The sequence below is a fragment of the Scardinius erythrophthalmus genome (assembly GCF_964197995.2).
Source record: "Scardinius erythrophthalmus genome assembly, chromosome: 12".
NCBI classification, from domain to species: Eukaryota; Metazoa; Chordata; class Actinopteri; order Cypriniformes; family Leuciscidae; genus Scardinius; species Scardinius erythrophthalmus.
The window spans coordinates 8,123,099-8,135,273 of NC_138232.1; the positions used below are offsets into that span (position 1 = coordinate 8,123,099).

At 34.3% G+C, this 12,175-nt stretch overlaps 1 protein-coding gene across 3 annotated transcripts in view; it reads left to right on the forward strand.

The window, feature by feature from the left end:
* ca16b (carbonic anhydrase XVI b) overlaps positions 1 to 12,175 on the forward strand; it is a 91,784-nt gene that overhangs the window by 18,522 nt on the left and 61,087 nt on the right. For all 3 annotated transcript variants that reach the window (XR_014031280.1, XM_081381639.1, XM_081381640.1), the window contains exon 2: positions 4,834 to 4,920. Coding sequence is in view for 2 of the 3 variants with exons in the window: in XM_081381639.1 (XP_081237765.1) it covers positions 4,834 to 4,920 (87 nt within the window). In the remaining variant the exon portion in view is untranslated. The remainder of the gene's footprint in view (positions 1 to 4,833; positions 4,921 to 12,175) is intronic.

Consider the following 12,175-nt stretch of genomic DNA (forward strand, 5'->3'; position numbering starts at 1 on the left):
TTTATCTTCATGAATCAGCTAGTAGATGAGCGAATTATCAATCTGGTAGCTAGTAAACACTAACATGGTAGTTTTAGATGGTTAGGATGCTATCGCTATCATTCTCGTTCAGATTTGAGCATTGCAATCGACATGCAAATCGCAAATGTTTGAGTTAAAATGTTTAGTCTACTAAACATGTATAAATTATGAAAGAGGGAAGATTAATAATATTATCATTGCCCATTTGAAAAAAACCTGCATGCTTCATATACAGTAACCGTAAATCATTTTACGACAGCGGTAATGGACAATTCCGCTTCCAACCTGTAGGGCGACCGCAGAGGAAAAGTTCCATGTTGTTGCTTTAAGAACAATCACTAAGCTTCATTTTATAAATCTAAATTAACTTGTTTTATTCAAGTCAAAAATGATAAATTTGACTACATTATAGATTGCATAAACTAAAATATTTTTTTAATCAAGTGAGGTATAAATAGCTCCTTAAGACAGTAACTGTAAATTTATAATGCATTTTTAGGTTCATATTTATTTATTTTTCTTCAGAGACCATTACTAGATGCACTTATAAATGCACTAATATAGTCACTTCCTGACATATGATCTGCCATATGGTTGAATAAAGCAGGAAAAGAAGCTCTTTATGGTTCAGAGTTTCTTTAATTGTCTTGAAGAGACATAGGGGTCTCTCACCAGGAGGCATTTGAAACACACAGAGCAAGATAAGCAATGTCTTTGCAAAGCCAAAGGGAGGATAGTGGGGTATACCAGAAACAGAAACGTGTACTTTTAGGGTACTGCTGCTTGAAATATTAATGTCTAGAAGAAGTCCTATCCTGTAAGCCTCAGAATCTATCTTTCTGATGCACACCAGGAGGTGTACACTTCAATACTTCTGATTCCATCCCATCATCCTCAGCAGTTCCTGGTACAGTGAACTCTGCCCACCTCTCCAACATGTTTCATCATAAGAAGTGGAAATGCGTATATATTTCATTTCATTCTTTACAGTAAGGTACAGTTCATTGTCCTTATTTCCATAATCTAATCGAATTAATCTATTGGAATCTGATCTCTGCAGGATTCCATGGACAAGGCCCATAGTGCACTGTTAAAGGCATTTTCTCTCTCTCTCACCCATTACTCCAGTTTTCAGTGTCACATGATCCTTAATTACATGATCTTAATTACACCGAAATTTTTAATAGCAGTGTATCACTTTTTCCACAAAAATATTTAGCAGCACAACTGTTTTAAACATTGACAGTAATAAGAATGTAATATTTTAATTGTATTCTAACGTATTCTAATTTTAATTTAATTAATTAAATGTATTCTAATTTTAATTAATACTAAATGAATGCATTTGTTCAGCATAAATTGATCAAAAGTGACAGACTTTTACATCGTAAAAAAAAAATTAAAATTCTATTTTAAATATGCTTTTCTTCAGAACATACTAATCAAATAATCCTGAAGGCTTCCACCAAAATATATACAGTATATATAAATAAATAAATATTTATTTATTTATTTATTATAATATATTCATATAGAAAACTTTTTTTAGTAGGACTGTTAAAAGATTAATCGCGATTAATCGCATCCAAAATAAAAGTTTGTTTTTAAATAATATATGTGTGTGTACTCTGTATAATTAAATTTGTATATATAAATACACACACATGCTTGTATATATTTAAGAAAAATGTGTAATTTATATTTAAAAAAATTATATTTATATATAATATAAATTATATATAAATATATACAGTATGTGTATGCAAATATTTCTTAAATATATACATGCATGTGTGTGTATTTATATATACAAAATAATTATACAGAGTACACACACATATATTATGTAAACACAAACTTTAATTTTGGATGCGATTAATCGTGATTAATCTTTTGACAGCCCTATTTTTTAGATTGTAATAATATTTCACAATATTACTGTTGGCCTTTCAAAAATTATTAAAAACATATTACCAACCCCAAACTTTTGAAAAGCGGTGCTTTAAAAAAATTATTTTGTGAAATGATTTGCTTGAAAAATATGCTTATATTGTTTCTTTAAAAGTTAATTGACACTTTTATATGTTTATATTTTTGTTATAAAATGCAATTAGATTACACTTAATTGTTGCACACATTATTTATGCATTCATAAATAAATACTAAATATGGGCTGCTGTTAATATTTGAAAGCACTGAAGTTTAAAAATGTAAAAAGCACTGCATTTTTATAACGTTTGGTCACTGTTGTCTGAATATTTCTGCAATTACATATATTCATTTATGCAGGGCTTTCATCCAAAACTAAGCTGTTAGGTCATAATGACCAATATTTGCAAAGACAATCTATAAGCATTCATTATCAGCATTCTAATTTTCATCATCAATGACAGCTTTTCATCTTTTGGGGCAAATATATGCAAGTTACACATCTTGCATTTTAGAATAATTTCTAAAGTATCATGTGTCACCAAAGACAGTATCTGATTGTTCATATATATATATATATATATGTGTGTGTGTGTGTGTGTGTGTGTGTGTGTATATATATATATATATATATATATATATATATATATATATATATATATATATATGTGTGTGTGTGTGTGTGTGTGTGTGTGTGTATATATATATATATATATATATATATATGTGTGTGTGTGTGTGTGTGTGTGTGTGTACAATTATTTTGTTCTTTTGTTATAGCTGATTTTACTTGAAACAGAATAGTCCCAACAACCTGTGCATCATTAAAATGACTGTGCTTTAGACAGACACCCACAGTTAAGCAATCATTACTCAGGGTGTGAATTTGTAAGACAGCTGTGAAAATGAAGACGAAAGACTATTGAGGAAAAGTTCCAGATAAACAAAGGCATATATGAGAAAAGAAAATCTCCATCAATCTCCATGTGGATTAGATGCCCCAGAGAGCACGTTTTGTTCAGTTATCAGAAAGTCAGCTACTGCTGCGGTGAAAAGACTGTCCCTCAAAACCCTGCATGCAGATGGAGACTTATGAAAGAAGCCACAAAGAGCCCAATAATCACTTTGAAGCAGCCACAGAGCTCAGGAGCTGGGAACAGAATAAAGGTGCACTAGTCAACCATATAAAGAGCTCTGTAGAGCATGGCCTTTATTGGGATGTTGGCACAGATGGATGAATGGTTGGTTCAAAATACTGCAAGGAAAGTTGTTCAAGTTTGCTCTAAAATCATTCATCTTTAAGCAGTATAGTGATATCCAGTATTAGGGTTATTAATAAGTAAATTAATAAATATGAATAAACTATTTTGAAAGCATTGAAATCTGAATAACAACCTGGAGCAAGATGTGTAACTTGCATATATTTGCCCCAAAAGATGAAAAGCTGTCATTGATGATGAAAATTAGAATGCTGATAATGAATGCTTATAGATTGGCTTTGCAAATATTGGTCATTATGACCTAACAGCTTAGTTTTGGATGAAAACCCTGCATAAATGGATATATGTAATTGCAGAAATATTCTTAATAACAACAGTGACCAAACGTTATAAAATGGAGTGCTTTTTACATTTTTAAACTTCAGTGCTTTCAAATATTAAAAAATCTCATATCCTGTACAGCAGCCCATATTTAGTATTTATTTATGAACGCATAAATAATGTGTGTAACAATTAAGTTTAATCTAATTGCATTTTATAGCAAAAATATAAACATCTAAAAGTGTCAATTAACTTTTAAAGAAATAATGTAAGCATATTTTTCAAGCAAATCATTTCACAAAAGCATTTTTTTTAAAACACAAAAAATCTAAATCAAATGTTTGGGGTTGGTAATATTTTTTTTTAATAATTTTGAAAGGCCAACAGTAATATTGTGAAATATTATTACAATCTAAAAAAGTTTTCTATATATATACATATATATTTTTTATTTTTTATTTATACTATATATATTTTGGTGGAATTCTTCAGGATTATTTGATTGGTATGTTCTGAAGAAAAGCATATTTAAAATAAAAATTTTCATTTTTTTAACAATGCACCCTTGATGAATAAATGCATTCATTTAGTATTAATTAAAATTACTGACCCCAAACTTTTGATCGGAAGTATATGCTGTTAAAAAGTAAGACCAAACGTATTTGAACACTTTCTGCTTGCCAAATGTTACATAGCGATTTTAAGTGTGAATTAAGTGTCCAGGTCATTTTTCAGACCACTGTAGAACACAATTTCAGTAAAAAAAAAACGAATTATACTTTTCCAAAGGACTGCAGGGTATAAGCACAAATGCATGCCAATTATAACTCACATTCTGTTGGTTCCATTTCTTAGTCATTCAATTCATGAACTTTCACTCGACAAGTGAGAGTAAAAGAAGCCTGATAATCAAAAATAAACAGTCTGTTTGTTAAGCATTACCTCCTCCTACTACTACTTATTCAGAATTACAAATCATGCCGTTCTTTAGTAATTATGTCGACCAGAACTTTAGCTGATGTGAGTGTTTCTAATAAGAGGAGCGAAGTGCCAGGTTTTTCACAGGTTTGGAGGCCCCGCTGAGTATTTATTAGTGGTATTATTACTTTTGATTACTTTGTCAAGAGACACAGCGTGTAAGAAGTTCTAGTGAAGCAGGCTATGAAGGTTAAGATTTTCTTCCTCTACTTCAGGATTAAGCCTGCATTGAATACACATCTGAGAGAAATATAGGCATAATGAGTTGCATTTTATAAGGTGGACAATATTGCAGCATTGATAACGTTATGCATTGATTGTCAATGGAAAGTCATTATAGCATCATCTGATTTTTCTCTGACAGCTTCACATGTGGAAACAGAGCATCGTGGGAGCTCAGCCACTCGAAGAGAGCGGAGGGCGTCTGGGGAACCCTATTGGGCGTATTCAGGTGAGTCATTCTCTCCTTCGACCAATAAACAATGAAAATGTGTGCGCAGCATCGGTAAGCAATAGCAACAATGTTTACTCAGCATAAGCCTGTGTGTCTGCGGGGAATCAACCCTATGGGGAAATTTAATGAGTATATTTCCCTTTGAAAAGCGGCAGGTGGGTTTGGTCTATTAGTTTTACATGTTTTACAGCAGAAAAAGACTGGGCGAAATCAATTGGAAATGCTTTGTCTCAGAGAGGGAAGTTTTACATAATCTATATCTCCTCTAACTCAGCAGAATCTGCGAGCAATTGCTGGATTGTTTTTGTTCCGTACTTGAAGGGCTCTTATTGAGAGTTATGAAAATGAATCAATCAATGGCCTCTGGCGGACATACGATCAATAGGCATGAACATAAACTGCTCTGATCTCATTTCAAACTCTTTCTTTTTTCTCTGCTCGTATTTCCAGCTGATCTTTTATCTTTTTATTTCTGATTTCTCTCGTTCCTCTGGGCGTCTGAACGGTTCGCTTCATCAGCTCTGACAGACCAGTGCCGGCTTGTTCTTTGCCAGCATTCTGACTTGTGTCTGTGCTCAGAGAGATGAGGAACATTTATGCCTGTAGTTTCAGCTGCCCTCTAGCATGGAATGATCTTTAAATGGTGCTCTTTCCTTTCTTTGGCGCTTGCTGGCAGCCGTATATGTGTATTTACCATGTGAAGTCGTGCGATAAGCCCTGCAAGGCTTTCCCCCTCAGTGTGCCCGCTCTAATAGACGATGCAGCGTTTTCCAAATGTCGTTTCCATGATCTAATGATCTGTTTCAGAGGATACGGTTTTCTGAGATACAGATTTTTTTGTGGGTTGCTTTTCATATCTCTCTGTAGGAAAAAAGAAACCCAAATGATATCTCCAAATCTGGTTTGTGTGGAAAGTGAATGGAGATCTATCTATCTATCATCTAATTTAATTAATTCTACATTCTTACATTCATGTCTTTCTCATGTTTAGTTATGTCAAATCCAGGGATTGAATTGGATTTTAATAGACTGGAATGGCTGGTAACCTTGCAAGATACACAAATCTGTTAATGTTTATTAAAAGTCAGAGAACTCAACACGAACTCAAATCTGTTCTGCCATTCACATAAATTTAGTATGTCAACACTTCTTTAATTTGTTTCAGTTTTTAGACCTCCTTGTAGAGAAACATCTGAGACTAAATCGGAACTCAGACTCATAAGTCCTGAGATATGAGAGAGCAACCTATAAGCAATACAGTTTTCCTCTAGGTTTGGTTTCCGACGAGTGAAGCAGACTTTAAAGTGTTAGACTTTCTGTAGACCTTGCACAAGTTTCCATGAGTGTTTTGAACAGATGTTGTTGTTTCTCAGGTATAGCTGTGGTTCCATGGCAGTTTCACTGAAAGCATTAATGAGGCTAGTCAGCATGAAGGCTTTATGATTCAATTCACAGGCAATATCTGTCTGCGGCACTTGTTTGTGCATTTTTGCTTGTCTTTCGCACATTTTTCCCTCATACAAAGGTTTTATCTTCTCACCAGACACTTTAACTGTCATTTTTTTCCCTTTTTGAATCAATTTCATTGTTTTGCAGCTTGTCCGTGTCAGAGCACTGTGTTGTGCATTCACTGTCAAGTAAAACCCATGCCAGTGTCACTAGGTGTTTTGACACCACAATAGCTGATGTGGTTTTGTGGAATTTAGGAACTGATCTGGGGCTCAAAGCTTTTTCTTTTTTCGAAAAGGTTGCATCCAGTTTTTCATAAAGGAGTTTTATGAGGCATATAAAAAAATCATATTACAGATGTTACTGATAAAAATATTTCATTTTATGGATCTCTGTCTTCAGCAACCAGTGTTGTTTTTACAGTAAAAAGTTTATTTAACGTGATGAGGAGCTCTTAAACCACTAACAACACTGTACAAAGTACCATGGTACTGCTGTGAATGGTACTTTGGTAATACCATGCTTTTTGGACATTCTTTAAAACACTCTGGAGGATTATGTAAATACTATGCCTCATGAATATGGTGTCATTCAATATTATGATTTGTTATTTACACCATTATATTTTACTACTAAAATATAAAATTTGATTATTTCATCAACATACAGTGTCATTAAAAAGCCTTAGTCCCTATTGAAAACGTGGGGTTCAAAATAAAAATGTAAAAATTAGCTTTTTTAGGATTTTGAAAATTGTAATGCTATGGGATTATACAATTTTTGTTTTATTAAATAAATAATATAATATAAAATATTAAAGCAAAAAGAGACAAAAATACAGAGACATTCTCATGTACATATTCATGATTTTCACTCAAATATTTATGCTGATAGTATAATTTGAAATGAACTGTATTCATTTAGAAAAGAAAGCAAAACACTGCAGACTCTCAGACTTCTGGACCTGAATCTGTGCCTTGTAATGTTTTCTGAGGACCTGTTATCCCCTTTTAAGTCTTGTTTTTGTTTTTGGAGTCGACTAGAATAGGTTTTCATGCTTGAATGTTAAAAAAACACATTATTTGTTCACATATTTTACATTGTTGCAGCACCTCTCTTCCCTGTCTGTCAGTAACTCTGTTTAGTTCCTTTCTCTATGAAGCCCCTCCTTCCGAAAAGCGCAATGTGCTCTGATTGGTCGGCTGGACCAGTGAGTTGTGATTGGTCAAACTCTTTGAGCATGTTTCATAAATTTCATGCGCCTCATAACAACCGCGAGTTTCAACACACTACTAACACAACTCAACCAGGCCTCGTCCCCCTTTTTATTTTGCGTATGCAATTTTTATGTGGAATATTGTGACGTGTTCATTCCTAGAAGAAAACTCAAGTCTACAATAAAGGCATTTCAGGGAGTTCAGAAACTGATATAGAGAATAACTCCCTTTGGAGTGACTTTGTGGTTTCTAACTTTGCAAACCTTTTTCATGCTCAAACAGCAACATTACACACTAAAAAAGTTGATAATGTAAAAAGCACAAGTCATCTTCTTTAACAGTTCCTCAATTGGAGCTGTTAACTTTCAAGTGATCTTTAGGACAATCCCACCAATATCAGCAAGCACTGCTAACAGGTTGTGTCCATGAAAGCAGTTCAGTAGCTTTTCTTAGCTAAGGCTTTAATGTCCTTTTAAAATTTGTGAAGCATCGTAAGTGATTTTAGTCTGCGTGTTTTTTGAGCCGAGCCAGAATGCACTCGAACCTTTCATGCTCTCACAATAATTTCTATGCCAGAAGTATTCTGCAGGCTTTACCTCTTTACCTTTTCCCTCTTTTAAACCCATTTTCATAGTAAAAGCAAATCAAAGCTTGGCAGCTGCTGGAACAATTACAGATTGCCCAAAAAGCCCATTTAAAATCTATTTGAGGACTGACACATTTGCTTTTATGTGAAATAAGTTAATGCTTTAAGTATGAAAAATAAGTGTTAAAAAATGTGTAGGAGACATTATGCATGCTATGGATTGCTTTCTGCTTAGCAAAAGGATGGTCTGCCTAATTTTATTCTCTAGTTCACATTTTCTAGCTTGACATTATTCAGTTTGGAAACTGATGATAAGTCGGTCTTTGTTGGTAATTTTCCCAATTTAGGCATGTAATGTGCAAATCAGCATTGTTTATGTACATGCCAATGACCTATAAAGGATCCGGCTAACTTTATCGGAGGGTGGATAAAATAACAGAACTTCACCTAACAATATATTGATCTCAAGAACCTAATAAAGAGCAGGCCCAACTTTTGCCTTCAGAACAGCTTCCAACAATCTTGAGTGAAATATTGCACAATCCTTTAAAGTAGAAAAGCCTCCAGTTCTGTGAGGGATGAAGAAAGTAGGAGTTTATTTCTCGCTTTGAGCTCCAGAACTGCATTCCAGGAGGTGATTCTCAATATAAAGCTCTAAAGTATATGACATGATGAGACGTTTACATGTGCACCAATAATGTGATTTTTCAACAACAAAAATCGAGCAAAACTTTGCTCCTGTTTACATGTTTACATTATTCGCTATTAAACCATTATTCGTGGGTATTTTTACCGCCATTCTTCACATAACCCAATGCACAGCACAAATGATGAACTCACATACTGTGTGTTACTGGCCACTCTTTTGATCCACTTACGTCAAATGCAAAACACCTTTCTATGGACGTATTAGAAATTCTGAGCTGTAATGAACATAACAATACTGCTGTAACTGGGGTTGCCTACGCTGCAGTCATGTTCTTCGCATCCGAGCACATGCATACTTTGGTCAGAGCGGTAATAATAATGCGATTAAGGTGTTTACATGCCTGTTTATTGCGACGTACAATCGACATACGTCACATAGCTTAATGCGATTATGGTTACTATGATTATGAGCATAATCACATTAGTTTAATCTAAGTATTGTGTTTACATGAGGCAAAGTTTAATCGCAATATTGGCATCGCTTTATCTTATAGTTTACTTAAAGTTTCGAGCTCTACCATCCAAACGTTTGGGGTCAATAATATATATTTTTAAATATATTAATACTTTTATTGAGCATGGATGCATTAAATTTACCAAAATTGACAAGTACTTTTCTAATGTTACAAAAACTTCTATTTCAAATACATTTTTTTTTTACTTTTTATTCAACAAAAAAATCATAAAAACACTTCACACACTTTCCACAAAAATATTAAGTACTACAACTGTTTTCAACATTGAGCTTAAGAGACTTCTTTCAAATACATAAAATCATACCAACCCCCAACTTTTGAATGGTAGTGTACTTTCACACTTTTTTCAAATGCACATAATGCATGTTACTTTTTTTAATTTAAAGATTAATTGCCCTATTTTAATGATCTGAAACGCAAGTATCAAACGCGAAACACAAGTAACTTTGTGGGCGGATCTCAGGCGCTGTTGCTATTATACCGGAGGGATAAATGACTCTTGCGCCCGACGCAAATCTAAAATGGGTTGGTCTGAAGTAGCTACTTTACTCATACTTTACTCATAGGTGTGGTTTGGGCGTAACGTGCAATAAACCAATCAGAGCGTGAAATAAACCAATCATAGGTGTGGTTTGGGCGTAACGTGAAATAAACCAATCAGATGTTCCATGGCGGATTGCTATTATAACAACGGATTTGCCAGGCGCACGCCAGGAGCGGTTCACAGCCGAGGAGACCGACGTTCTCGTCAGGGCCGTAAAAGAGAGAGAAGTGACATTGTATGGGAATGGGAGAAACCCACCCAAATTAGCTTCGGTATTAAACAGACGTATAATCATTTTGGTAAATGTGTAAGCTAGATTTATGCCTATTGTTTCACACTTCATGGACACAACAATGATTTCCCTCATGTGGAATATTTTTCCTTTTAAATATGTATGGTTTGCAAAAATGGCAACTGCTGCGTATATGTGTAGATGAGAGAAGCAAAGTGTAGGCGCGTTGTGCACACACTTCATTATGGCCAAGCATGCGCCCTTAAAATAGCATCTGAACGCGCCACTAAAAACGCGCCACTGACTTTAGACTAGGTTTTTACTGGTCTGTGGCAGAACTGTTTTCTGAAACTGCAAAATAGCACCAGGCAACGTTTGCGCCGGAACACGCCTCCTCTTTTCGCTGAACCGCCCCCGGGAGCGCAAGTTTATTTCCTAATTTACCAACTGTGGAGGGAAAAGTCCGCTGTGCGTCGGGTGCAAAATAGGAATGATACATGCGTCGGTGTACAAAGTCAATTGCGCTGGGTGCAAGATAGGGCCCTAAGTATGTAATATGTTATATTCAGTGTGTATTATTCAGCATCGCTAGCAGCACCAAAGTCTAGGAGTAATTATTAGGGCTGTCAACATTAACGCATGCGATTAATTTTTGTCCAGTTTAATGCGTTAAAATATTTAACACAATTAACGCAGCATCTGTTAATTTTTGTCATCCTTTGGCTATGTGTAATTGTGTTTCAATTACACTGTAATGTTGAATGGCTATAATTAATGTTTAAAATTGGGCGAAAAAAACATTTTTATCCAGACATTAATGTATTAGTATCAGTAATACTGACCTTTATTCATGGCTAGCTTTACATTAACGCCATTCAAGCGTGACAAGACAAAAGAGAATGTGCTGCCTGTGAATGTCCTGTCTATGTGACACACACACGACGCACATGAAGACGCACACCAGAATACAGATCTCTTTCGCACTTGAACGAACAATAACACACACAATTATGCCAAAATGTCCGTTTTGTCGAGTATCTTCATAACATAAGAGCAGTCTTAAATGAGTTAAATAAAGTCTTAAATGAACGTAAAGAGTTGTGAGAGAATGAGGCGGCTGGTCTTAAAGGGACAGCAGCCAATAATGCTCTGTCTGTAAAGTTAAAGAACAAAGGGAACAGATAAAATTACTCACTGCTCTTGACTAAAGAACTTTTGTAGCTTTAGTAAGGATTAGTCTATATTTAATCTATAATTTATGCAGTGCAGACTGTTTGATAACTTTATTCAATTTCTATATATTGTTCTGTATATGTTAGACAGATAGCAAGGGCACAGGTAAATATGGCATTTATTATGGGTTTATGTGAGGATTGTTTGAAGTCCCCTAAAATTTAAAGTTGTTATATTTTTTTTAAGCCTAATAAATGTTAAAAAATATCTAGCTTTCAATTACACTGTAATCTTGAATGGCTATAATTAATGTTTAAAATCCTTTTTATCCAGACATTAATAGCTGTATTAGTATCAGTGATACTGACTTTCATTCATAAAAAGATGCCATTAAACAAGTATTTAAAATATATTGTCTTTATGTTGTCTCTACATTAATTTGGAGATTTACTGTGAAATTATTACATTATAAAATATTTAAACAAAATATTAACCTATAAAAACGTAAGAGTTTTTAATTGGGATTAATCGCAGAAAAAATGTGATTAATCAAGTTTTTTTTTTTTTTTATCGATTGACAGCACTAGTAATTATATAATGTGACGCTACTACGTTCACACTGCAGGCTGAAACGACCGAATTCCGATTTTTTTGCCCCTATGCGACCTGTATTTGATCTTTTCATGACAGTCTGAACGACACAGATCCGATCTTTTCAAATGCGACCCAGGCCACTTGGGTATGTGGTCCAAATCCGATACGTATCCGATCTTTTGAAATGCGACTTCAGTCTGAACGGCCAGGTCGCATGTATCCGACCCGCACGTCATTGATACGCGACAAACGTCATAATTCTGCGTTGATACG